The sequence below is a fragment of the Cephus cinctus genome, unplaced genomic scaffold (assembly GCF_000341935.2).
Source record: "Cephus cinctus unplaced genomic scaffold, Ccin1 Ccin1_scaffold0387, whole genome shotgun sequence".
Classification (NCBI taxonomy): domain Eukaryota; kingdom Metazoa; phylum Arthropoda; class Insecta; order Hymenoptera; family Cephidae; genus Cephus; species Cephus cinctus.
The window spans coordinates 101,771-128,150 of NW_014333071.1; the positions used below are offsets into that span (position 1 = coordinate 101,771).

General features: G+C 34.7%; 1 protein-coding gene across 4 annotated transcripts; it reads left to right on the forward strand.

Moving 5' to 3' along the window:
• The first annotated feature begins 168 nt into the window (after positions 1–168).
• Positions 169–23,514, forward strand: LOC107267257 (TAR DNA-binding protein 43). Of its 4 annotated transcripts, none has more exons than XM_015738717.2 (4): positions 169–650; positions 7,720–7,847; positions 9,504–9,644; positions 12,737–14,513. In XM_015738717.2, the coding sequence occupies exons 1-4, from the start codon at positions 413–415 to the stop codon at positions 13,979–13,981; spliced, it is 1,752 nt and encodes a 583-aa protein (XP_015594203.1). In that variant the 5' UTR covers positions 169–412; the 3' UTR covers positions 13,982–14,513. The 4 variants fall into 4 exon arrangements, with proteins under 4 accessions (XP_015594203.1, XP_015594202.1, XP_015594205.1 ...); XM_015738716.2 differs by having other exon boundaries at positions 170–650; positions 7,678–7,847; XM_015738719.2 differs by lacking the exon at positions 12,737–14,513 and adding an exon at positions 16,903–23,514 and having other exon boundaries at positions 173–650.
• Positions 23,515–26,380: the final 2,866 nt, after the last annotated feature.

Genomic DNA, 26,380 nt, shown 5'->3' on the forward strand with positions numbered 1-26,380 from the left:
CCTGAGCTATGTCGAACGTTGTCGCATACGTCACAAAACCTACAACTAATGGAAAAAAACCCTGTCGCTCCAAACGCAACCTGTGACGGATATTGTCATAAAGTTATCCGTCTATATGAATATTATAATTCATGGTGTAAATTTCCGCTTCCGTTATCGACCCCCCACCAAAGTAGTACCCCTACCACAGGCATTCCTGACCCCTAGAGTTCCGGCGTAGAGCCGTTTTCGATGCTTGGTCAGAAAGCGAACGAAGAGAAGAGTGCGAGAGAGTGTGGTGTTTCGTGGTTGCCTGCGAGTTCGAGCGTGTGTGTTTGTTGTGTTGTACGAAAAAGAGAATATTCCCGTTGCAGGATTGTGTATACCCGGTGTCACTAACGGATATTATTTGAAGCCTCCTGGGTGAGGCATTATGTCGTCGTATATCCAGGTTGCCGAAGATGAGGGCGAGGAGCCAATCGAGTTACCGACCGAAGATGATAGTACGCTATTACTGACTACCTTGGCAGCCCAATTCCCGGGTACTTGTGGGCTTAAATACCGTAATCCGGAGTCCCGGGCAATGCGAGGTGTACGCCTTGTTGATGGACGCCTACATTCTCCGGAGAACGGCTGGGGCAAAGCCATCTACTTCTGCGTTTTTCCAAAAGGTATCTGTCCCTTTGGCCGACAGGCAACCGAACAACCTCGAACATAGGCGAATTACGCCGATTATCCTCGAGTGTCCTCGAACATAACCGAACTCATCCGAGTACCTTCGGACGCGAACGAATAGTGCCGAGGATACACGAGTAGCTGAATTATATGGGTTCGCCGACATTTCTCGGTTTCCGCATCTGTTTTTTATCTTACGTTTATGCGATATATATTCACCTAGGTTGTCTTTTATTTTCAATTTTTCCAATTATTTTGTATCTCTACCTAATAATTCTTTATAATTGGTAATACGGACAGCACAAATTGCAGCTTTCTTCTGTGACTTACTTTTCATCATGATTAGTTTACAATGTTGAGATGTATTGCAAACTTCATAGGTCTATTCGAATGTTGTTACTTCATTGACGAACATTTGTGTTTTGCTACTTTGTTTTTAATTACATTAGTTTCTAAATTTTCATGCAAACAATTGATTGTGTCTTAAATTTGATTGTATTGAATATAATGCTCATAATGATTAGGGAATATTTATTAAAGTATAGATGCCCTCTTATGCAAAATATGTTCTGTGAATCTAAAGAAATTGTTTTGCTTATTCAAAGTTATCACAAAATATGATGGTTGCCGATTTTTTATTTGTAAATAGACAATATTATAGTGTTCAGTGCTTGGACATGACAGATTAGACTGTTAACTATGGAGTGTAATGTAACGTCTTAAATTGTTCATATGTACATTAGTGTATATACATGATTGTATAAGTGTGGTAAAAACTATATACATAAGAGAACATCTTAAGCAAAGTAAGAGAATGTTTTATGAGCACTGTACTTAAAGCGAGAAAATAAGTTTATTGTTCGCTGGATTACTGTAAAACCAATTTCCAAATAAAAACAACAATAGCTGTCTATCAGCTAATGAATTAGCTGATTAGTTGTAAAGTTAGAATGCGTGTTTATATATTTGTCTGATACAAGAGGAAATAGTAAACACATTTGTTATAATTTATGTTGACATTTTGTTTTACATTTATTTTAATGAGTAAAAAGTCAGTTTTGTAAATATTGGAGTAAATATTGATTGTGAACTCAGTACTAACATTCTTTAAGGAAACTGCAAGTAATATATCAAATTTTTAAAGTATCTTAAACCAATGTATACAATTTATTCTTAAATTTATAATGTAGTATTTGAATACATATGATATAAAATTGAGAAATGTTGTGCGAATTCATAGCAAAATTCATTTAATAGTATTAATATGATAACTTGTGCTTAGTAATATTAACATGTATTTTAAGGGATTAACCCCTTATTAAAAAATTAATTAATAACAATGCTTATATGTTTAGAAAAATATTTACAAACTAGTATACACAGTTATTCAGGACTATTGAATTTTCTGATAATTCTGCTGATTTGATTTCTAATAATTCTGATTATTATTATTATTACTATATATTATCAAATATCCTGCAAATTTTATCAAAATAGGTTATGAGTTTAGAAAAATTTATACGCATTTTTCAAAATTAAATAATCTTATTCTAACTGTGTGACATATAGTATGAAAACAAAATAATTTGTTGAAATTCAATTTCACTATATTTCATTTTTCAATGAAACTGATTTTCTTTCAAAATAGTTTAGTATCCAATTGTAAGCATAAAAACCTTGTTATAAGTTATAATTATTGAGAATAGTATGTGTTTTCTACTTAGTACTATATGTAGTTGGGCTATATGTATTCATTTGTATAGGCCATCTACAAGTAAAATATTTCTTTGGCAAATCTTAGATAATACAGTCCTTAGCAAATCATATATATAGCTTTCCATAATAGCAATGAAGTATATGTAAAAAAAAACATCAGTGCAAAACTATTGACATGCATACTTTGTAACAATAATTTTATGCAAAGTCACACATGGCTTACTAGAGACTTCACTGTTTTCAATTTGTCAAAAATATGTTTTACTTGTAAACCGACTATATTTATAAATACTATATGCACCATCAGAACTCCTATACTAACTAATGGAAAAGAGCAGATATGCAACATGTGTTTAAGCTGTATTTGTCAAAAATGATTCATGAAAATAAGATATAATAGAATAACCATATTTTGTATTACATTTTAAGCATTCGTCTTTATAAACAAAACAAAATTATATTCGTGCAAAGGCAATTTTATAACTACAAATTCTAAACATATCAGTTATCACTGGTTCATCTATACAAATATTTTTATTTTGCATATAAATTTCAATCGAATTGGTTCTTTATAGACCTTCTTTTAGACGTATATGATTAAACACAACATTGGACAAGGTTATGTGTCTTATGAGTGCGCACCTGACACTGATACATGTTAAATTAAATGATGGCATAAAAATGCGACATCAATCGTCAATTTAGATTACATGCGATGCTTCATTCACCGTTTCTATAAAAGAGATAAATACTATTCAATCTAGGCTTTATCAAACCCAGAAACAAGGGTCAGTTTTGTTCGAGCCGATTTGAACTTTTGGAATAGGTGGAAAACCAGCCGTTGCTTCGTGGACGCCCTCCATCCTAAAAAGAATTTTGTGCGGAAGGGAAACTATACCAACGGTCGTTCTACTGCGTCAATTCATACCCGAATGCTTAGCGGTCTAAATCATGCGCGGACGAAATTGACCCAGGTTTTGTGTTTATGTATACATTTTACGGTAGGCTTCGAATTTAAAAATTCTGCACAAATGCGTTAAAATAAAATTATTTCTAATTGAAAAACTATTGAAAAAATGAAGCATTTTGCATCTACATACATTTTTTTCATATCTTTTATACCAAAGTCCCGGTATCATAGTGTTGAAAAAAGTTCAATCTATTGGAAGAATGCTATTATTCGAAGACCAAGTAGATTTTCATGGGTCGAAGGATCGTTTATGACATTGCGGTATTTCGTATTCTTGGAATATTTAACGATAAATGTTCGATTTTTTATATATTTAATATTGATTTTTTATTCAGACAAGAATAATAAAAAATGCAGTATATCGGTACCGTAATATTCCGTTTTTTTATGGTAAAAACTTAAGTATTCGGTTTTAATTTTCTGATATGCCTTATTGGTACATTTCTTTATTCCTTCATCCTTTAACTTTAATTACCCGTTTTAAGTTTTATTTTCAAATGTTTTGTTTAAAAGTTATGATTATTCTTCAATAGCCGTGCGGATCACGTATCCACTGCAATATACATATACAGGGTGAATCACGAATCGTGATCAGTAGAAATTACTTTGTTATTAGCAGTCCGATCGAAAATGTTTTTATCAGCTTTTGCATGGTTTCAAGAGAGCTTTAACGTGGTAGTGACAAATTACTGGTCAACTCTTTTTTTTAGTGTTTTTTCAAGGTTACCTTGAATTTTTTGCAACTGAACATATAATTTTTTTACGCCTGTCTGTTAGAGGATTTCAAGACGAATTCGGCACATGTAAGGACATGACACTTTTTTCATCTGGTTTGAAAGAAAATTAAAAAACTTTGTATCACAAGGAGAATCACAGCTACGCCGTTATTACGCAACCAATATTGTTGACAAGTCAAAATTTACCAATCTTAATTGTAGCGATGTTCAAAATGGTGTCCACGAGCTGCAATGCACTCGCGTAGACTGTGAACAAAAGATTGGTTTGCATTCTTTATGGCTTCTACACTGATGGTTGAGCATGCATCCGCAATCCTTCGTCGCATATCTTCCGGTGTTGTTGGAGCATCTGCATAAACTTTGTCTTTTAATGTACCCCACAAAAAGTAATCTAATGGAGTAAGATCGGTAAATAATTTTGACTTGTCAACAACATTAGATGCGTAATAACGGCGTAGCTGTGATTCTCCTTGTGATACAAAGTTTTTTAATTTTCTTTCGAACCAGATGAAAAGAATGTCATGTCCTTACATGTGCCGAATTCGTCTTAATAATTATTTGTATTTTTTTTATAGCGTGTAGGAAAAACTTCAAAGCTAATTTATGAATTTTTATAGAAATTGTCTAATACGTTAAGTTAGTGACAAACAAGCCTGATAAAAAATGACCCACGTTTTGGGTTTAACCCTTTCGCTACGGACGCCGACTGTAGTCGGCGGCCGCGAGACCACCTACCCTGACTTCGTTGGTAGCACAGAATCTACTACTTTGTTAATATGTAAATTTCTGAATACCCACAATATACTCATTTTTGTGTTTTTCTATATAATATGACGAAACAGTTAAATAACTCTTAAAAAAGTATACATACAAAACAATTCCAAAGTGCCATTGAAAGACGTAAGCGCAGTGCCCCGCTCAGTGGCGCTACTCCCGCGGAACAGACTGCCGTAGCGAAAGGGTTAAGAGCGCTAAAAACACGTTTTGGGGTTAAGGGTTAAGTTTATCTCATTATACCTATATCAATATATATAGGGTGTCCCAAAATTACCTGACCAACGTGGTATGGCGGTGTTCGGAAGGCACCACTGATCACGAAAATGACCTTCTTTTTGACCGGAAGGTCATAGTTTTTAAATGGGAGAAGGTCAAAGTTGACCAATCTGAGGGAGCCGTCAAGAGAAACGTAGGCACCTGCGAACTCTGAGTTTTCTTCACTCGCTTTTGTTTCTCGGTGACTTCGGGCAGGATGACGTCAGCCGAAGACATGGCCATTGGAAACAAGAAACAAGCTACCGAGAAAGAAAAGCCAGGGAGGAAAACTCAAGAGTTCGTAGGTGCCTACGTTTCTCTTGACGCCTCGTTCTGATTCGTCAACTTTGACCTGCTCCCATTTAAAAACTAAGAGCTTCCGGACAACAGGAAGGTCATTTTCGTGATCAGTGGTGCCTCCCGAACACCGCCATACCCAACGGGTTAGGTAGTTTCGGAACACCCTGTATATATATCAGAATAATTATTTATCAATCATGATATGAGGTAAACTTAAATCACATCTACCGTATATTTTGATAGAGCATAGATGAAATAGTATTTATCTGTTTTTTATCACGATGACTAAAGTATCACACGTAATCAACATTGACGATTGATGTCGCATTTTTATGCCATCATTCAAATTAACAAATATCACCGTCACATAAGCACTTATGAGAGACACGACTATACTGAAAGTTCTGTTTAATCATGTAAGTCTATTTGGGTTCTGTGTGACCACAATAAAATAAAAATACTCTTTTCTTTAAAAATGTTTTGAAAATATTTATTGGATGCGAAACATACTGTTTGTATAACTTTTTCGATTTTAACAAAGACGATATGTCTATTCCCCTACTTCACAGTGTCAGAGAGCGCATAAACGTAAAGGAATTACATCATCTTACCAGAATGAAAAATATAATGTCTTTAATAAAGTTTTAAAAGTATTCGAATGACCAGAAATAAGTAATACAATCTTTTCAATAAACAAACAGTCTTGCTCATTTCATTATTTTGTACAGTTTCAAGTTAATTATTGCGAAAGTGGTGTTAAAATGATTGTTAACTTTGTAAAATGTGTACTGCATTCCGCTTTGGGAAAGAATTTTTGTCAAAATTCTGTTGTTTACGATTTTAGTTGACATATTACTCGCATGGTAAATAAAAGGTCCGGAATCATAATTATAATAATAACAGATATACATATATTGAACAGTCAATATAAACAATTTTTCAAGAATTGAAGTTCAAAAATTAATTAGTCGAAATATAAAAAAAATAAATATCAGGCCATAAATCATGAAAATGTACCATATGAAAATAAAAATATCAAAATTTAAAGTCCGTATTCACTTATAAATAAAGTATATTTATATGTCGAAAATGAACATTTCGATTTTATGTATCTCGAGAGTTGTGTGGTGGCTCGTATAAAAACTTTGCATAACTTGACATTGACCTAATACATATCAATTTGGATTTTTATCTTGTAATGTGTCTAATGAGCGAAACACCTTTACTTAACCCTTACTACACCGGCGGTGTACAAATATAACCCACCGCCTTGATAGTTATGTTACTTGGTTTTCGTCGATATCGTCAAAAGTTAAACTCTTAATATATGAATGCACTGTATATGACTTTATATAACTTGCTAGAAAGCGATCTTACTAATGAATAATGTTAGTGAAATGCATGTGTAATATAGATCTGAACTTATGTTTTTGAAATTTTTCCTAATAATTTTGAATAGAAATTGATTTGGTTTTTCTTTTTCTTCATTCTTATTTACTATATAATTCAATATGTGATAATGCACTTTACACTATGTGACACAAGCAAATTAATAATTTGAGACGGTTTTATCTCGGTTCAAAAATCTGCTTTGTATTTAGAATTTTTATTAGCAAATACTGAAAATCGTCAAATTCATCAATAGATATTTTTATTCTTTTTTTTTACCCTTGAATGTATACCAATTCAAACAGTTTTTCTATTTTATAGAGGTAGACATTAGGCAAGCAGTGTAATTTCGACATTACTTTTTTCGCAAATCAAATTTATTGCTATCTGATTTACCTTTCTTATATGCAATAAATAAATATATTTCTGGGTTATATTTTAATGAAGCTGCTCTTCACTTACTGGAATTTATTGAATATTAAATTGTAAACACTTTATCAAAAGTTCCACTTTTCATATAATAACATGTTTGACTCTAATAAGTATTTTCATAATTGAACATTAAATAAATTTATTATGGGTGCCATTGAACGTATGCCGTGGAGGAAGAATGAAAGGGAGAATATGGAGAAGAGAATGAAAGAGAGAGAAAGAGAGAAAATATGGTGGTGCGAATGAAATGGAGAGTAAAATACAAAAAAAAATGATATACATATGAAGAGCAAGAAAGATAAATAACAAAAAAAAGAAACAGAAAAAACAGGACAAATGAGCAGGCTGACTGGGAATGGAAGAGAGGGAGAGAAAGGGGAAAGAAAGAGAGAGCGAGTGAGGGTGACAGAGAAGAAATGAACATTTGTTGCACCTTCTTATTTCCAGAGAACAAACGTAAATCTGACGACAATTTGGAAAATTCCACAGCTAAGACTAAGCGAATGGAAACAAAGTTGCGTTGCACGGACCTCATCGTTCTTGGCCTACCATGGAAAACGAGCGAGCAGAACTTGCGCGAATATTTCGAGACTTTTGGAGAAGTTCTCATGGCACAGGTGAGTGATTTTTCTTACTTACTGCACGCCACTTTTCTGTAGCTTAGGTTCTTTGTTATCTGTATATACTGAAATTAGTGAAGGAGTGCCTTTTAGTTATACCTAGTTTGACATCTTCACCGAAGACTATTCTTTGGCTGGTTGGACTATACGTCTTCTTAAGTGACTGTTGCGTCGTTGTATCGGCCATGATTTGAAACTTTGAGAGTATTCAAGCTTGTTCTTTAAAATTGAAATTTCAGAATTGAAGATTTCGAAGGCATCAAAAAGAGGAGCTTTTTAAATCATTTCCAACGATTTAGTAGAATGTGTAAGTGATGGATAACCAAAGTATATCGAAAATGTTATCGAGTTAAATGTTATTATAAACAACAGCAAAACAGCTACTTTCTATTTATTAAATGTAATCCTGGATACTTTCATAGATTCTACCGGAGCCCATTAGGGCGCCACAGCACTCACTTAACATGAGGAGTACAAGTGGTGCCTCTGTCGTGAATGACCTTGCAGATATTTTAATATTATTCTCAGATAGTGTAAGATCTCTCTAAGTCTGGAATAGACATTGATTTGAAACAGTTCATGAAACCGTGATAGTATTTGTATTCATATGACTCTCATTATTACACAAATTTGTACTTATTATCCAGAAGCCAACATTTGTCCTTTTAATTTCGTTTTTGAAGATTACTAATAATCTCTTTTTAATATGGCGGGACAGTTGGAAATGGCAACCGATGAATTTGTCGTTGGTTATAATTACATGTAGTGCGTCACATGAAGATATTACAATTATTAATATTCGTTGATAAAAATTGATTAAAAGAATTTTTGAAAGGATAATAGATATAGTAAACGTGTTCACTTTATGCTAAAATATATCGTTGGTAATGAGCACTTGTAAAAGTAACAAAATTCTGTAAAGGGATATTTATAGATTACGTGTTTAATTACTGATGACCGTTTCTGAAAGAAAGCCTCATCATTTTTAATAAATGAATTACGTCGACACTTAAGAATAATAATTGCCATTGATGTCAAGCTGGAAAACGTTTTAACTATTCTTGGAGGCAGCCTGGCCCCTTAAGGAGACTAGGGAGTACATCTTAATCTCAAAATGAAACATCATCATTCATAAGAACGTAATCATAACTTCTTATGCAAACAAAGTGCATAGAGATTTTTACAAGCTGCACTGTTACTTGCATGATACTTTTATGTCCAGTAATTACAAATGAAGGTATGAGTTGCATACCATTTTTGGACGCGTAAAACTCGTGTCAAAATTTGTGTATGCATTTGTTATTCAAATTATTTCTTACACAAGCGCTATTTCGGTAATTGCGCGCATATGCGTGCACTTTAATTGGATAATAATGATGGAACGGTTATGTACAGTTTACTATTTTCGTGATCGGAAATTTAAGATGGTCGGTGATACTCCCGAGTCACTTTAAAAACAATTGAATATGATTTTGAAAGTTCATGCCGTTGTATTATAACTAGTATAAATTTCTATTGCGATGAAATTCTATAGAATAATACTTTCACGAGTTCTTGCTATCACAGACAAAAATTATAAATGAGATAAAAATGTTAAGTGCATAATAAAATCAGCTTCTAAATCTTTTCATGACCTGGTAAATGGATCGTCAGGTGAAGAAAGACGCAAAATCGGGACAAAGCAAAGGATTCGGATTCATTCGGTTTGGTAGTTATGAGTCCCAGCTACGATGCCTTGCACAGCGACACATGATAGACGGTAGATGGTGCGACGTGAAAGTTCCCAACAGTAAGGTAAGCCAAAATCTATTATATTGAAATCCACATAATTTAAAAATTATGAAAAGAGCAGGACATAAAGAAATGATCGCTTAACAAGTAAAAAAAAAAGAGAAAATCGGAGCCGTTTTAATCTTTTATGTATAATAGTATGTATAACAGTAAAAGCGCCGCGATACTTTATTGTGAAGAGATCTGTTGATTTAAAAAAAATTGTATTCATTACAAATGTGTATGTGGAGCGTTCGTGTGTGTTGCAAGTGTCACTTTGTAGATCAGTATGTATTGCAGAATGTGATATAGAGTGAATGATGATAATTATGAACAGCGAATTAGGATGAATATAATGTTTATGAGTATGAAGCAGTTATTCGAGATACGAATGAATTACTGAGTGTGATAAGAATGCGAATGTTCCGAACAATGCTTCCGATTCATTGTTTCTGTCGAGATTTATTTTAAATAACGAGACAGTTAGGAGCGATTACGAGTCAAGTTTGTATATGGCTCTCAAAATTGATTTCGTTGATATTAAAGGTAATGTTCAGAAGTAATTTTCTAGCTTGACCCGTTACATATATTGAATATATACAGCTTGTGAAAATAACGTTTGATTAATTGCACACTTATTCAAAAAGAATAAAACATCATGAAATTATATTCTATGTACCTTTTAAATTATCAAAGATTTTCTTTTTCGGGTTAGGTTAGCAGGATTATGATTTCAATCCACCTCTCAAATATCAGTTTGGATTCTCCATTATTAACGTCATACACTTAATTGTTTTTGTACTTGGCGCAGTTTTTTTATTCTAATCAGTTTTATAGGAGAGATCGATGTTGTTATTGAAATATGTACAAAAAAGAACCTAATTTTTTTTTTTCAAATGAAAAGCTTTAATATGAATAGTAATAGCCTAGGTTAGGGGAGTCTTGATGATCCGAACAATTGTAGATAAGGACTAATTAGCAATTATTGGAATATATTCCTAATATATACATAGTTCCGATGTACGAATGTATGCTTTCGTCAACAGTCATTTGATCAATTTAATTTATGATTTATAACATCAGTGGTTATTCGGAGTATAAGGCTGTCAGATTGTGAACAACATTGGAAATATTATAGATTAATAAAATTATTTTAGATTTTACTGACATATTTATAAAATATCAATGCAATACATAAATTCACTTTGACGTAAAGGTAGACCTAATGTGTGGATTCTTCTTTTGAGTCTTCAGAGAGTAGTTGCTTAGTCTGAGAAATTTTGGAGAATGTTTTATTTACGCAATATCAGTATTTAATTTATCCCTGCGGGTGTTCCACGTGCAAGCGTGTCTCTCAGAATGCCGCAAGGATGTTTTGTGTGCGTGATCAAAAAGGTGGTACATTTTTCATGGGTATCATGTACAAGTATAGGTATGAATGAGAAGTTCAGAATACTCGAAAAAGTTTGTACGAAAGTTGAGAAGCTCAATAGATGGGTGTGTATGTGTGATCTGCAAATAGATTATATTTCAAACAAAAAATAATAGTAAAGAATTCAGTAATAGATAGTCAAAACAGGTGATATTTCAATTATTTCAATGAAACTGTGTCTAAAGTTCATTAAGGCTACACACAATTTTGATTTAAAGATTGCAGAGTATAATTTTATTAGACTTTATTCGTTCTTAATTACTCTTCAATTTTTCTTGTGACTATGATGATAAAGTGAGGAATTGGGTATTTGGTTTTCTATGTGCTATACATTCTTTACGAATCTATGCAATTCTTCGTAGTAAGAATGGCTGATAAACTGCAATAATGTATCACGATAGAATCGTTATATATAGAGAAGATTGAAAAATAGTAAAAACTTGATTAGCAGAGAAATAATAATCACTTGACACGGATTTGTTTGTCTTCTTTCGAATTTGATTACAGATTCGTAAGCAAACATAGCAAGTAGAAATTTCAAATTTAGTGTGATAAGAAAAGTTAGCGTAGCATGACTTGTGGAGAATGAGTCGAATCGCAAATTGTGTCTTTGTATGATCTACGTGATAGGCACACATTTTACTCATTGTGATCTCAGTTTCTCCATTTATATATTTAAATTTAATGAGAAGAAAATCTTAGTTGCATGATAATGATGCAACTTGTATCAACTGATGTAGATTCACTTTCAAAAAACTTGAATTACAAGTATAATTACTAAATGAGCAGAAAATAAGAGTTTAAATGAAAATAAATAGATAACCGTGCCAAAAGCCTGGAACGAAAGGCTCTTCCCAATCATTTAGTAAAACTTGAAGGCATTAGTGTACCCACGATGTTATTGGAATTAGTTAATAAATTATCTGTCCAAAATATAGGCTTAAATAAAAATTTTACAAATGCTTGGATGCTTGTGAACTCGTCGCTCTATATGCATTTCGTCACAATTATTTTTCAAAAGGAATGTCACGTTCACAGCACGTACAATATTCGCAATGAATTTTATAACACGTCCAAAGTCTCTTGTTTCATTTCTAGCATATATTTAAATCTAAAATAATACACCTCTTACTTTGTATTATAAATTTCAGATATTGTATAAAGTGAAATAATAGATTTTCATTAACAATAAAGTACATATATTTTGCTGATAAATTCATGAGTTTAGTCGTCTACTTGGGAGTTGTCCAAGACTATCGTATTTATTTTGTCTGTGAAATTTAAATAATTATTTGGTCAGTTTGCAACAAAATCTCTAAACTAAATTCCAAATGATTCATCAGAGAGCTTATTTTTATCGATCCGACAAAACAACATATTTTGATAGCAGTACGTGCTTAGAACAATAGACAGTCACTCAACTTTAAAAAAAAGAAAACTCATGGTTATAAACTAAGATCCAAGTATTTAAATGTAAAATTGAAAAGAAGCAATTGTCGTAGAAGAAGGAGGGAAGTGAGTGAATGCAGTATTACATAAAGCAAGGATCACAAAGTGGTAAAATGATTGGAAATGCAAATCATTGAACGTATATGGATATATGAAAGTATATGGATAAGGGAATGTGTAAGATCGAAAAAAAGTGTAGAGTCATTGTCGAGAGCTGGTGTGTGTCTCGTTCCAGAATATAGACGGCATAATGATGGCGCGTCAGTATGACGCGGGAAAAAACAGTGAGTACTATCGTCCAATACCAGTGCACACGCCGAGTAGTCGGCGCACTAGCTCTGCCCCATCGGCAAAAGCATATGTGAGTTCCTCGGAGTCTTCGAGTCCTCCACCTAGGTACGACACAGCCTATGATTACAGGACAACTCATTATCCTTCGTACCCATCAAACTACCCATACGAAGAAAGTAGTAGTACAAGCTGTGCGCCAAGTGGTGGCGCTACAACCAGCAACACCAGCGCCAACGGGAAATATAAGTATGAAAATAATGCACAACAACAGTTGCAGCAGCAACAGCAACAGCAACAGCAAATAACTCCCTCTCCGGCATCAGCAACGCAACCGTCAGCGCAACAGACTTATACAATGTACGATGGGAAATCCACGAACTACGGATCAGTACCGTCTTCAGCAACGTCTGCGCATTTTGAGGATCCTGGATACGATAACAGACCCTATCAGACACAACCGATAGCATCAGCCATACCCGTTAGTTATCCTTTGGAGCATGATTACTCTCGTTATCAAAGTTACGAATCAAATCGGTATTCCATTGTGAATGAAGCTGTAGCTTCACAAACAAGTCCTGTCGAGATTCCGATAGATCGAGCTAGATATGGTTACGCGTACGATAGAGTAGGTTATACTTATGAGGCTGAAATTCCTCGTTATATGCCTCCGCCAACAGACATGCGATATGTGAATGAACCTCCACGTTATCTTGACGTGAGAAATAGTGAATCTCGCAATGTATCGGCACCTCCACCGCCTCCACCGCCACCACCACCACCGCCACCTCCGCCGTTACCACCTGCAGGTGACACGCGCATTGAACATACTGACGTGCGGTACCAGACTATGATGGACGGACCACCAGATCGGCACCGGTATATACAAATGGATTCCAGAGTGGATCACGATGGTAGCGGTAATCTCGGTGGTGGCACTGCTGGCGGTGGACGTTATCTTATGATAGATCAACGAGATCCTAATCTAGATAGCCGATATCAACAAGTGCCCATTGACCTTAGAGAGACCGTGGTTGATTCTCGTTATACTGATATAAATGCTATGAATAGTAGATATAATGCATATCCGGTGCATATTACCCATCAGCAACCTAAAGAAAATTATTATGATCGGTATTACAAGCATCGACCAGCTAGAGATCATCATGTTAATGATGTTGCGAGATACTGACATTTTTTGAAAAGAATGGATGCGTTCTTCTTAATGGGGTTTCAAAATCTTATTTTTTACTGAACAAAGTGTCTAACCCTTATTTGCTCTGCTTTATCTCTTAGATTTGTTCTCCAGCTTCTCCTGCATTCTTTCCTACACCAGTAAGTTCAAGATTATTATGGGTCCAGTCACTAGTTATCTTTTGGTCATTTTTGTTTTTCTTCATACAAGCTAAAATTGCTGGCGATGAACTCATTAAATTGTAAAGATCCAATCAGGATATTTTAATTTGTTTTCATTAACTGTGACGTATTTTACATTATGGAAGTGAAGTCCTGGGCTAGTTATACAATCTTTTTGGCAAACGATAGATACAGTTACATTGATTTAATTATATATTCATCTATGGTCAAAAGCAGCCGACGTTACTGTGACTATCTTCATTTAGGATATCTGGTATATATGAACTTTTTTTTATTTTTCTTGATATCTTTTTCTCTATTTTTTTATTTTGTTTTTATTTTTAACACTATTTCTTCCTCTATTTTTTTCATAGCTCTTCAATTTTTCCAAAATGAAGTTGTATCATCACCAAAAGAGATTCTTACGGATGAAACAAATGAGAAAAAGATGTATAGCGATATTTTCGCAATTATATTAATATCTTGATTACCAGTAACGCATGCTTTCCTGGTGTATGAGCGTTTCTTAAATAAAAAATTGTATCAAAACTGCAGTTAAACTTGTTGTCTAGGGTCACGTGACCCTGCACAATGAGGTTGACAAATTATTCAAGTGTCAGTTTATACTCCAAATATATTTGCAGGGGCGCTGATAGATATTAAAATGTGTAAGCGTCCTTAGAAACCCTATACAGGGTGTTCCGAAACTACCTGACCCGGTGGGTATGGCGGTGTTCGGGAGGCTTCACTGATCACGAAACTGACCTTTTTGTCCGGAAAGTCATAGTTTTTAAATGGGAGCAGGTCAAAGTTGATCAATCAGAGGGAGGCGTCAAGAGAAACGTAGGCACCTGCGAACTCTGAGTTTTCTTCCCTCGCTTTTGTTTCTCGGTGGCTTCGGGCAGGATGACGTCAGCCGAAGACATGCCTATTGGAAACAAGAAACAAGCTACCAAGAAACAAAACCGAGGGAAGGAAACTCAGAGTTCGTAGGTGCCTACGTTTTTCTTGACGCCTCGTTCTGATTGGTCATCTTTGAGCTGTTCCCATTTAAAAACTAAGAGCTTCCGGACAAAAAGAAGGTCATTTTCGTGATCAGTGAAGCCTCCCGAACACCGCCATACCCACTGGGTCAGGTAGTTTCGGAACACCCTGTATATATTTTTTAAATGTGAATATTTCTTACAGACGTTTTGCAATACTTATCTATTGCAAAATTATTAACGATTTGTGTACAATTGGTATTGGTTTTTATTTCTCTTTTTACTAAATTAATCTGTAATAGTATCACGCTCAATAAGAGATGGGCCCAAATTCTCAAGTAAATCAATCTTGTAATGAGCGTCTACGAACCGTTCGCGAAATTCGAAATATTTATAAATGAAAAGTGTAAGTAGTACGTATTTAATAGTTTTTTTTGTAAGTTTAGTATATTGCATACTCATGTATGAAAATATAATTTCAACTATCATAATTAATACATGGATTATGTATCGTATAATAATTGACAATTAATACAGTTTCTGATTAACAACTATGTATTTCTTTCATTATGTACACACATATATGAATAATAAATAAATGATCGAATATAAATAGTAGTGAATAATAGTATAAATAGAAATGAGATATCACAAGACACTTGAATGGGCACAAATCACTGAATATATATATATTTACATACATACTCACAACAGTAAAAACGAAAAATTTACCTTAGAATTAATGTATATAAAATACTTTTATTATCTTGTCACGAATAATTTTATTACATGCAACACTCCATTCGAATGAAACTTTCGTATAGTCTTATAGTATTTCCTTGAGTTACCAAAATTTAATTTTTTTGTTTTAAAAAAGAAAAGTTACAAAATCTCTTTACATCTAAATTCTTGACTCCTTTCGACAAAAATCCAACTTATAATTGTACATTCATTAATCGAAACTAATTAGCATTCATTTGATATAACTGTAAAACTTGCCAATAATTCTTTAACAACAAAGCCAGCGTTTAATGAAGGTCGGAGGGGGGAATAAAAATATATTGTAAACTCTGTATGTATGCGCAAGTATATGTGTGTGCACGCGAGAAAGAGCAATGAAATTTTTGGAATGCATTGAGCATGAAAGAGGGTAGTGTGTGTAAAAGTCTATAGTCTATTCACGAGATAAATGCAATAGGTCTTATTAATATAAAAGTAATAGTCTTATACATGAAAATCAGTAAAGCAAAATACAGTCGGATTCATTGGCAAATAATAAGAAATTGTCTAATGGAAAGAAAAGTCATTTTCACTCTTTTAATTTGCTAACAAATATTTCGGTCGAAAATGTTTCGTATGTGATATTGTGTATTACAAATTTTATGTACAGTCATGTGTGATCTGTCACGTATTTAATTATTTGCTATCTGTGAAAAAAAGACATTTGACTTGTGGATCGACTACAGTAAGAAGGATGAACGAGCGGTCGTAAAAGAAGTAAGAACATGTGCGAAAGAGGACTGATCATAAATGAAGTAAGAGTGCGAGGATCAGAGCGATTGTACAAGAGGGTGAAGAAGAGTGAGAGAATTTATATTGGAATGAAACTTGGTCTGAGTCAAGGTGGCAGCTAAAGAGTGGGTGCGAGTGAGTGCGCGAATGCTCAAATGAATGCAAGTTATAGATACAAGAGGGTTGAAAAGAAAGTATAGAGAGAAAGAGAGCGATTGATGCAGAGAAAGTAGAGGGCTGATGATTGTGCGTTTGTGCGTAGGAGGGAATTCAGCAGGTACCCTGCAAGGTATTCGTGGGACGCTGCACGGAGGACCTTACTGCTGAGGATCTGCGCGACTACTTCAGCAAATTCGGGGAAGTGACGGACGTCTTCATCCCGAAGCCGTTCCGAGCGTTTTCCTTTGTGACCTTCCTCGATCCCGAGGTCGCGCAATCTCTATGTGGCGAGGATCACATAATAAAGGGCGTCTCTGTCCACGTGTCGAACGCAGCCCCGAAGTCGGAGAGCAACAACCGAAACTATAACAATCAGATGAATACGAATATGCGCGCACGTGGCGGTATGCCTGGTGGTGGACCGATAGACAACAATATGCAAGGGAACTACCAAGGCAACCGATACATGGGACACTCGGGTAACAATATGGGTCCCAACGGCTGGAACAATCCAGGCAATCGTGCTAACCTAGACATGCCAAATCTTCAGGCCCTCGGAATCACCGGTCAGAATAATGGCGGCGGTGGTGGTGGCGGTATGTCCAATCCACTGGCGATGGGCGGATTGAATCTCTCGGCCCTACCGGTGAATCCAGCCCTGGTGGCGGCAGCTCTGAATCAGGCATCCTGGGGCCTCATCGGCAATCTCCAGAATCAGGGAAACGAGCAGGGATACACGAATCAGCCGGGACCACCCGGACAACCGCCATCGGGGAACAACAGCATCGGCAACAGCGGCAATAGCGGATTTCTCAGCTGGATGAATCAGGGTGGCGGCGACGGCAATACGGGAAATCCCGCGGGCACAGGCGGGCCAGGGCCTAATAATCCTAATGCTACACAGGCCGCATGGCAGAATCATCCTGGTCAGCGCGAACAGAAGTCGAACACTTTCCTTAAGTACGAGTAAACTCGTTTCGTTTGGAGTTAAGTATACTCTACGCGATGTATCATATTCTAAATGGGACGCGATTAATAATTAGGTTCGTACCGGAGATGCGTCCAACGTTGTTCCACTCGTTTTCACTATGTCACGAATAATTGCCAAGCTTCCATCCATTGGCTCAATTCAAATACCTATTGGTGATCACGAGGGGTCCAGACGTTTGCTTTTTTCGATATGATAAACATGCACGTTGAGATCGCAAGCCTATTTCTTTTTATCTTTATCGTTATTCTTCTTTGTTCGACAAACTTTGCCAAGCTTTCACTATTTTTTGGTTTTTCATTTTTCAAAACTCTTTATTTACATGAAATACTGATGATCTCTGTACATATAATTGCCATTTCGAATCTTTTTTTAAATCTCTTTAATTACTTTCTTTTTTGTGTCTATTTTCCTTTTTCTTTCTTCTCATTCTGCAATTCTGGTGAAACGAATCTTATCTTTTAATCGTGATCTCAATGTTAATGTTCCGTACGGTACGTCCCGTGTTTGTATTTGATATTGGGGCGTTTTGACTTTTCTGCGTACGGTCGTCGCCACACCTATACTAATGTCCCACCAACCTAACGTCCCCCCACCCTAGCCTCCGTCGCTCCGAATTAGTACAAAGGTTAATGAAAGAGAGAGAGAGAGAGAGAGAGAGAGAGAGAGAGAGAGAGAGAGAGAGAGAGAGAGAGAGAGAGGGGAGAGAGAGAGAGAGAGAGCATACAATATAAAGAGCGTGCGCGCGCGAAAGAGCTAATTAAATAGTAGGTGAGAGCAGTTGAATATGAGAGCACTGCTGGTGCATATGAACGAAGAAAGCCCGAGAGAGCAAGAGAATAATATCGTGTGTATGTGTGTGTTTATTACGAAAGGGAGAGAACGATCGTGAGATTGCGAAAGAGAGAAAGGTAAACAGAGAGACAGATAGATAGATAGATAGATAGATAGATAGATAGAGATAGAGATAGAGAGAGAGAGAGAGAGAGAGAGAGAGAGAGAGAGAGTTTCGCAATATCTGAACTTCGTGACTTTTCATGATTACTTCACGTAAATTTAGTGTCGAATTTGCATTTTTTTTTAAAATTATTTTCTCATTTCTTATTCTAACTCTATATTAATATGGCTATTGCCCTCCTCCTTCCCCCCTCCTTGATCTAATGTAAACATTCAGTGTTTCTCTCTTCTCCTACCCCTCAGTCATTTTATTATCAAATTATTCATTCAAACTTAAGTTATAACGGCATCGTTTTTTTTTAATTCTATCCACATATTTTCATCCAAGAACAATCATTTCGCGTTCAGAATCTAGTATTGTTTTCACAATGTTAATACTGCTTTTTACTAAACAGTGGCCGTATGAATTACTTCCTTATATATTTCTTCTGACGTACAACTTATTTTGTTCTATTCTTCAATTTTTGGTCACAAATTACAAATCAGTCAAACGGTTGATACCTCGTTCGAGAGTACCCTTTTTTTTTCTTCTGCATAAGAAATATGTTAAAAATGTATGTAAAGTTGGTAGTACGTATGAAAAAATTGCCACATTGATTTTTTAATTTTTTTTTAGACATAATATCGACGTTTAAATTAGTCAGATTCCATATTTTTCTTTAATAAAAAATTTTCTGAAAAAGCCAATAGGAATATCCTATTTACTATTTCTTATAACTACTGAAGTGTAACCGTATTATATTACGGTTTTATCATTACCTTTCTATTGATTAATTTATAAAATTTGTATTCGTTACTCCTCACTGTGCTAATAACTTTGCAAGCAACTGAGGTAATTGTTAAAAATCTCATTGCATAGACTACTCCGTATCTTCTAATTTTTACCTTTGCACTTCTTCGAGAAATTATATTTTGGTGACATGAGACATAAGCATTTTTTAGAATAACAGACAAATACGATGGTCTATTATGTGATACTTTGTCTGTTAAATATTTCCAGACTTCGTACAAAGTTTATGGCGCACCGAAGAGAAAAAGGCTGTAAAGTTGTGAGAAATTTATATGCTAAACAATCTTCATGTATTTAACAACAGAAACATCAGTGAATCATTATATAACGTATGAAGGAAGTAATGCTGATACTAAAGAAGCTACATCTAGCTTAAAAATATTGCCCACATTTATAATTATATATATCACGTATTCGACATATACAGGCCAACTCACGGGAAGTTATAGATTCGCATGTAATTTATCTTGAGCGATAAACATTTGGTTGGTTAGTGATCAAGGTCATTGATCAATGTCAGTAACCTGCGAGTTTGGACCAATTCAACACTGTAAGAAACTTTAGAGTCATTGACCATGAATTTGATCATTGCTCAAATTGTCACACACGAATTCGTAAGTTCCTTGTGAATTATTCTATATATAAACGAATTTTGTTGCCGCTTTATTATGATTCAATGAAGTAATTGCAGGACTTTAGAGAAATATTTTTCAATTTTTTTTCAATTTATTTAAAGGCTGGATTTGACCCTAGACCATTATTCATTTATGTATCACAAAATTTATAAATTGTCAAGAGATAGATTATATCTAAACGATTATAAAGTAAATAGTGTCTTATCCATGATTGACAAGATTTCAAATTATCCGTAATTTAGTTTTTTTAAAGTACTTTCAAAAATTGTTGTAGTTTGCTATATTGTAGACAGTATTATGTATATGTTCTTATGTTTTTTCTAGCCAAAATTATATATACCTTACGACTAATAATTTGCATGTAATATAGTAAAATCTTCGTTTAGACTTTTCACATCGGCTGCTACAACTCTAGGGTCAAACTACCAGCTATATGAATTAATAATGTGAGGAGAAATATATGTAAAAGAAACTCCAAAGGTAACATTAAGTTATCAAAATTCGCTCTTTCCTGCCTGTAAAACCTTTTTTCTTTCCTTGATTATTTCTTTCAAAGCCAGAACTTCACTTTTGTGTATCTATATATATCGTAGTAGGATGTCACATTTTTCGTTGATGAAATATTACTTTTTTGAAAAGTCACGCTCGCAAATGTCATCATCCCCAAAATTATATTTAAAGAGAGAACAACAAGTGGGACTAAAGGACAAAAGAGAGGCTGCATCAAATTTGTAGTAATAAAGGAGGGAAGAGTGTCGTTGGATTTTTATCAAATTTCAATGATAAAAAACTATAAGCGTGGCCGCAAAGAAAACGTTCTTAGCAATTATAAAACCATGATCGAAATTGATAAAAATTCTTAAAAATTTTTAATTATATAATCATTAAAATTCCAATTGTCTCGAATATTCGACAGGAGAATATACGTGACCTGTCATTCCTAGATATTTCATCATGTATATGCCAAAAAAAAGAGCGAAGAAACGGATAAACAAGAAAACGTGAAATTGAGACGCTAATCATAATAATTATAAACTATCTGCGCTGGAATTTTACGTTTATGTTATGTATATATATGAGTTAAAACAAGAAATTCATTATACGCATCTAAAAAGATGTTGATATTCTTATAGAACAAAGGCATGAATATAATAATTGCACAACTGCGTTAGCTCACCAGGAAGACTTAAATTTGGTACAATTAAAAAAAAAAGACGGTATATTCGTTGCAATGATTTTTCTTTCTCCCTTTTTTTTATTGTTCTTGATACTGATTATATATGTAAACAAGAAAAGAATAAACCTAAAAGTATAAAGCTCTATATCCTAGTACATACATGCTTGGAAGTGAATGTACGCGTAATAGTCGATGCTTATGTTAGCGCATACAAAACGAAAAAATACGTGGTTTTAAAAATGGACGCGATTATTGCTCTAAGAAAAACTTTGTAACTTAGGGAGTATTCTCATAAACTTTAATTAGTATTCCCTGTCTATAATTTTTCATAACACAGCCTTCTGTGCATTCAAATCCACGTTTGAGGACTGTTGCGTATCTACACAAAAAGAAATTTCTCTTTAAATTGATTATAAGTAGAATGCAAGATTTTTCTTTATCAAATGCTAATTACACACATTGCGCAGAACATTTATTTGAGCTGGCATTTGTTTTACTTCATACTCGCTTGTGCTTGCCTCAATTCCAACCCTGTTAGTAAGTACATTTTTTTGTTTCTTTTTCTTTGTTCTTGGTAAACAAAAATTGCACTACGGTTCGCACGCCAAGAAAAAGATGACAATGAGACACTGAACATCTAATTCTTGTGCATATTTAATTTGTAAATTAAAATAAAAGCATAGAGAACAAGGTTTTTGCCATGGTTGTGTATGAATGTGAGAGACTACGAGAGCGCGAGTGGGAGAGAATGGGTAAAAGTAAGCGAGAAAAAGAGGAAGAAAGAATAAATTAAAATAGATTTGAAACATATAAAAAAGAAGTTCTTAATTAGTTATTTGTGTTGTGCACGCTGCACTAGTAATGGTTATATTAATCACAAACTGGCCTTTTTATCTATCTCCCATTTTCCCATATGACCTCGTAGATCCATAAGATCAACCGATTATCATAACATCTGTAACATAAAACAATAATTATCTTATGAGTATATATACATTAATTAATTAACAAATAAAATAATCGTTACACGAGATGCGTGTGCTGTTGTGTTCCTTCATCAGTTACAAAGGTGTTCCGTCAGGCTAAAAATATTGTTGTATCGGACGCAAGAGTGACTGATTTTTAATGTTCGAATTTAGTCGAAATTTGTCATGCTCGCAAGAAACTTTAATGTTGACATTGAAATAGATTTGTTTGATATTGTGATGAAAATTTTGTTAGCACGTGATTTTGCATGATCAGTAAATACGAGTTTATTGATATTGCGAGAATATATAGATTCCTTTATATTTGCAACCATTCATAGAGTGACAATGATTTTGAAATACGCGTATGTACTGGTTTGAAGTAGGTTGCGTATCCCGATTTGTATAGTCGAGTTTACCCGATAACTGTTATCCGATCAATGCTGATGTACGCTGATGCTCGTTACGAAGTCAGCGTATGAAAATTTATTCTGGAATCGGTGTAATAGAGAAGATTTAGTGTCATGTGCATTATATTTCGTGTGCGATTTTTATATTACGTATAATAAAGTTTTTATTCAAGATCAGGAAAGTGAATACTTATAAGAGGTTTTTATAAATTTAAAAAATGAAATTCAAACTCGTAGTGACAACGGCTAATAGTAGTTTGTTGCTTGTGACAAACGCGAATGAGCGAGATGCGACGGATGTTAACCGATAAATGTTTGAACTGAATTTTAATACGTCCTTGCCTGTCGGATGCCTGTGTACAATATTTTTTTTTGCGAGAACGCGTTTAAATGGCTAGACAAAATGACCGAGAACCGTTGTGCAAATTAGATTAGGTTACTATTTTGTTCAATGAGATTTTATTGTGTGCAACTTGTATGGGCAGCTGATATATGAATTGTTGATTAGTCATCGAGCGAAGTAGCGAAGTATGTTTGCCAGTCACTATGTTCATGATGTATCATTATTTACGTAGACTACCGTATACACATAATATTAACAGTATAAGCCAGAAACACGAGAAGTTGATTAGGGATTCAGTCGAATAGGTTAGAAAGCGGTGCATGAACATATGTTGGGTCTGACCATATAGCAGATTTTGAGTGTGTTTTATATGACAAGTTTGGATGAGTTTCTTTGTTAATAGTTATTACTTATAACAGAGGGAATATACAGGGTGTTTCTTAAGCCCCGGATAGGAGACATACTGTCAGATCTGGCGTGAAAAAATTAAAATAGCGGCGTCAACAAAATTCGAAATTTTTAATTAGTTTATTAATTATTACGAATTAAAGTAAGCCAATCATAAGCGCGTGAGAACTGGTGACTCCTTCTCAGTCTCCTCCCATTAGGGATAGCCAATTATTTATTTCCCCACAAAAACAGTGACGAATATAGTAACGTAAATAAACAAAAGAATAATGCAAAATGTTTTTTGTGGGGAAGTAAATGATTGGCTGTCCCCAGTGGGAGGAGATTGAGAAGAAGTTACCAGTTCGCACGCGCTTATAATTAGCTTACTTTAATTCGTATTAATTAATAAACTAATTACAAATTTTGAATTTTGTTGACGCCACTATTTTTATTTTTTCACGCTGGATCTAACAGTATGTCTTCTATCCGGGGCTTAAGAAACACCCTGTATACATATACAGGGTGTTCTGAAATTACTTGACCAACGGGATATGGCGGTGTTCCGGAGACACCATTGGTCACGAAAATGACCTTCCTTTTCTCCGAAAGGTCATAGTTTTTAAATGGGAACAGATCAAAGTTGACCAATCACAGCGAGACATCAAGAGAAACGTAGGCACCTACGAACTCTGAGTTATCTTCTCTCGCTTTTGTTCTCGGTGGGTTCGGGCAGGATGACGTCAGCCGAAGACTTTCCTATTAGATGTCACTCACTGAGAACAGAAGATCTCAGTTGAACAGTCAAGCACTGACTGAAAACTGCAATGTCCTATGATAATGCCATTTGACTTATACAGATATCCCTGTGACGTCATACGCAGGCTATCCTAATCTCGATTTTCTTCCATTCATCTCCAGCGATTTGTGCTACATCCCGTTGACGAATCGGAATAAAAATTCTAATGCAATTGACGACTTTTCATAATTTATAAAGCATATTCCTTAAGAGTTTATATTCCCTGTAAGATATAATACAGATCTTTCGTAGTAGGTAAATGCGAAATCAATCTATCGCAGTCGGAAAAAAAATTTAAATTTCTGCTGCAGTGACCGAATCAATTTTTGTTCGTAGTAGGTAAATTGCAATTGACGACTTTTCATAATTTATAAAGCATATTCCTTAAGAGTTTATATTCCCTGTAAGATATAATACAGATCTTTCGTAGTAGGTAAATGCGAAATCAATCTATCGCAGTCGGAAAAAAAATTTAAATTTCTGCTGCAGTGACCGAATCAATTTTTGTCTATCTCAAGGTGAAGCATGTATAATCCTCTATCGTCCTGACCGTATGATCCTCACAGCTAATAGCAAATCTATTTTCAGATTCCTTTTTGATGTCCATTCCCTTTCCTGGATGCTCGTGTACTTGTTCCGGCCAGTTTTCATGGTTTTCTCCTTCTGATTAATTCAAACTGAAAGTTGAATTAATACTGAGATTCCAGTATCCCCATCATATGCCGGAGTGTATGGTAAAAATTGTTAGATATGACATGAATTACTGGTGTATCACTTTATACGATCCATATGAGATCCTTTTTTATTGGGACTACTCTTAAAACGAAGGATGAACGTCGGTATGCAGGGATGGATCGAACATTTCTCTGAAAAGGATCTTTTCCGTATAATTCATACGACTTAGGCTCAAAATTGATCTAAGTATGATGTTATTTGTGCATTAGGGAAATAGAGCATTGCAAATTATTTATAGATCATCGATTTAAGTTATAATTACTGTAAGCGAAAGATCAATGTAGATCTCTAATGTAGATAGGATGAGAAATTCTGTTCTCAGTGAGTGACATCCAATAGGTATGGCTTCGCCTAGCTTGAGCCTGCCTATAGCCACCGAGAAACAAAAGCGAGGGAAGAACATTCAGAGTTCGTAGGTGCGTACGTTTCTCTTGACGTCTCGCTCTGATTGGTCAACTTTGACCTGCTCCCATTTAAAAACTATGACCTTTTGAAGAAAAGGAAGGAAGGATTTCGTGATCAGTGGTGTCTCCCGAACACCGCCATACCCCGTTGGTCAGGTAATTTCGGAACAGCCTGTATAGACATTTTCAAAAAAACGTTCGAGCTCTGATAATTTTGAAATTGGGTTGCTAATCGGACGGTCAAGTTCGAAATGAACGATCACGTGTTTGAAAACGTATTTAACATTCTTATAGTCGAAATATTACTAGATCGAGATAAATAGAATAGGTAATATCGTGCGAATAGGTTCTTTCGTTATTATTAGTTATATTTGTTTTTTTTTCCTTTAACATTTCTTAATTACTGAATTCGGTAATAGTCAACATATGAAAATAACATAAAGTGCGGGTTTTTACAACTTTTGTTCTCACTGTTTGATTCTTACCATTCATTTGTGTATGTTCTTTTCTTTGTAAAAGCGTATCGCATCATCTCATATTTATACGAATTTATTACATGGAATAGTTCATAAATGAGGAATGACATATTAGATGTCTGTGTAATTGAGGAAGATTTAGTGTTGTGTTTATGAGATTGATAGTTATGATAATATTGACGATGATAATGACAATGATGATGATGATGATGATGATGATGATGACGATGATGATGATGATATAGTTAGCGAATATTACTAAGATACGGCTGTTGACTACTACCGTGTCCTTTTTTACTGACCGAGTAATCGCTGAATGTTTATATACGCTGACCGAGTGTATCTTGTACATAGATTGCGAGAGAACAAGAGCGATAGCGTGAGAGAAAAGAAACGAAAAAAAAGTTGCAAGAGAGAGAGCGAACGCGCGAGTGAGGGAGAGTAACAAAAAAAGATACATATTATACGTACATAAATGAATAAATAAATTAAATATATTATGTCGTTATATATAT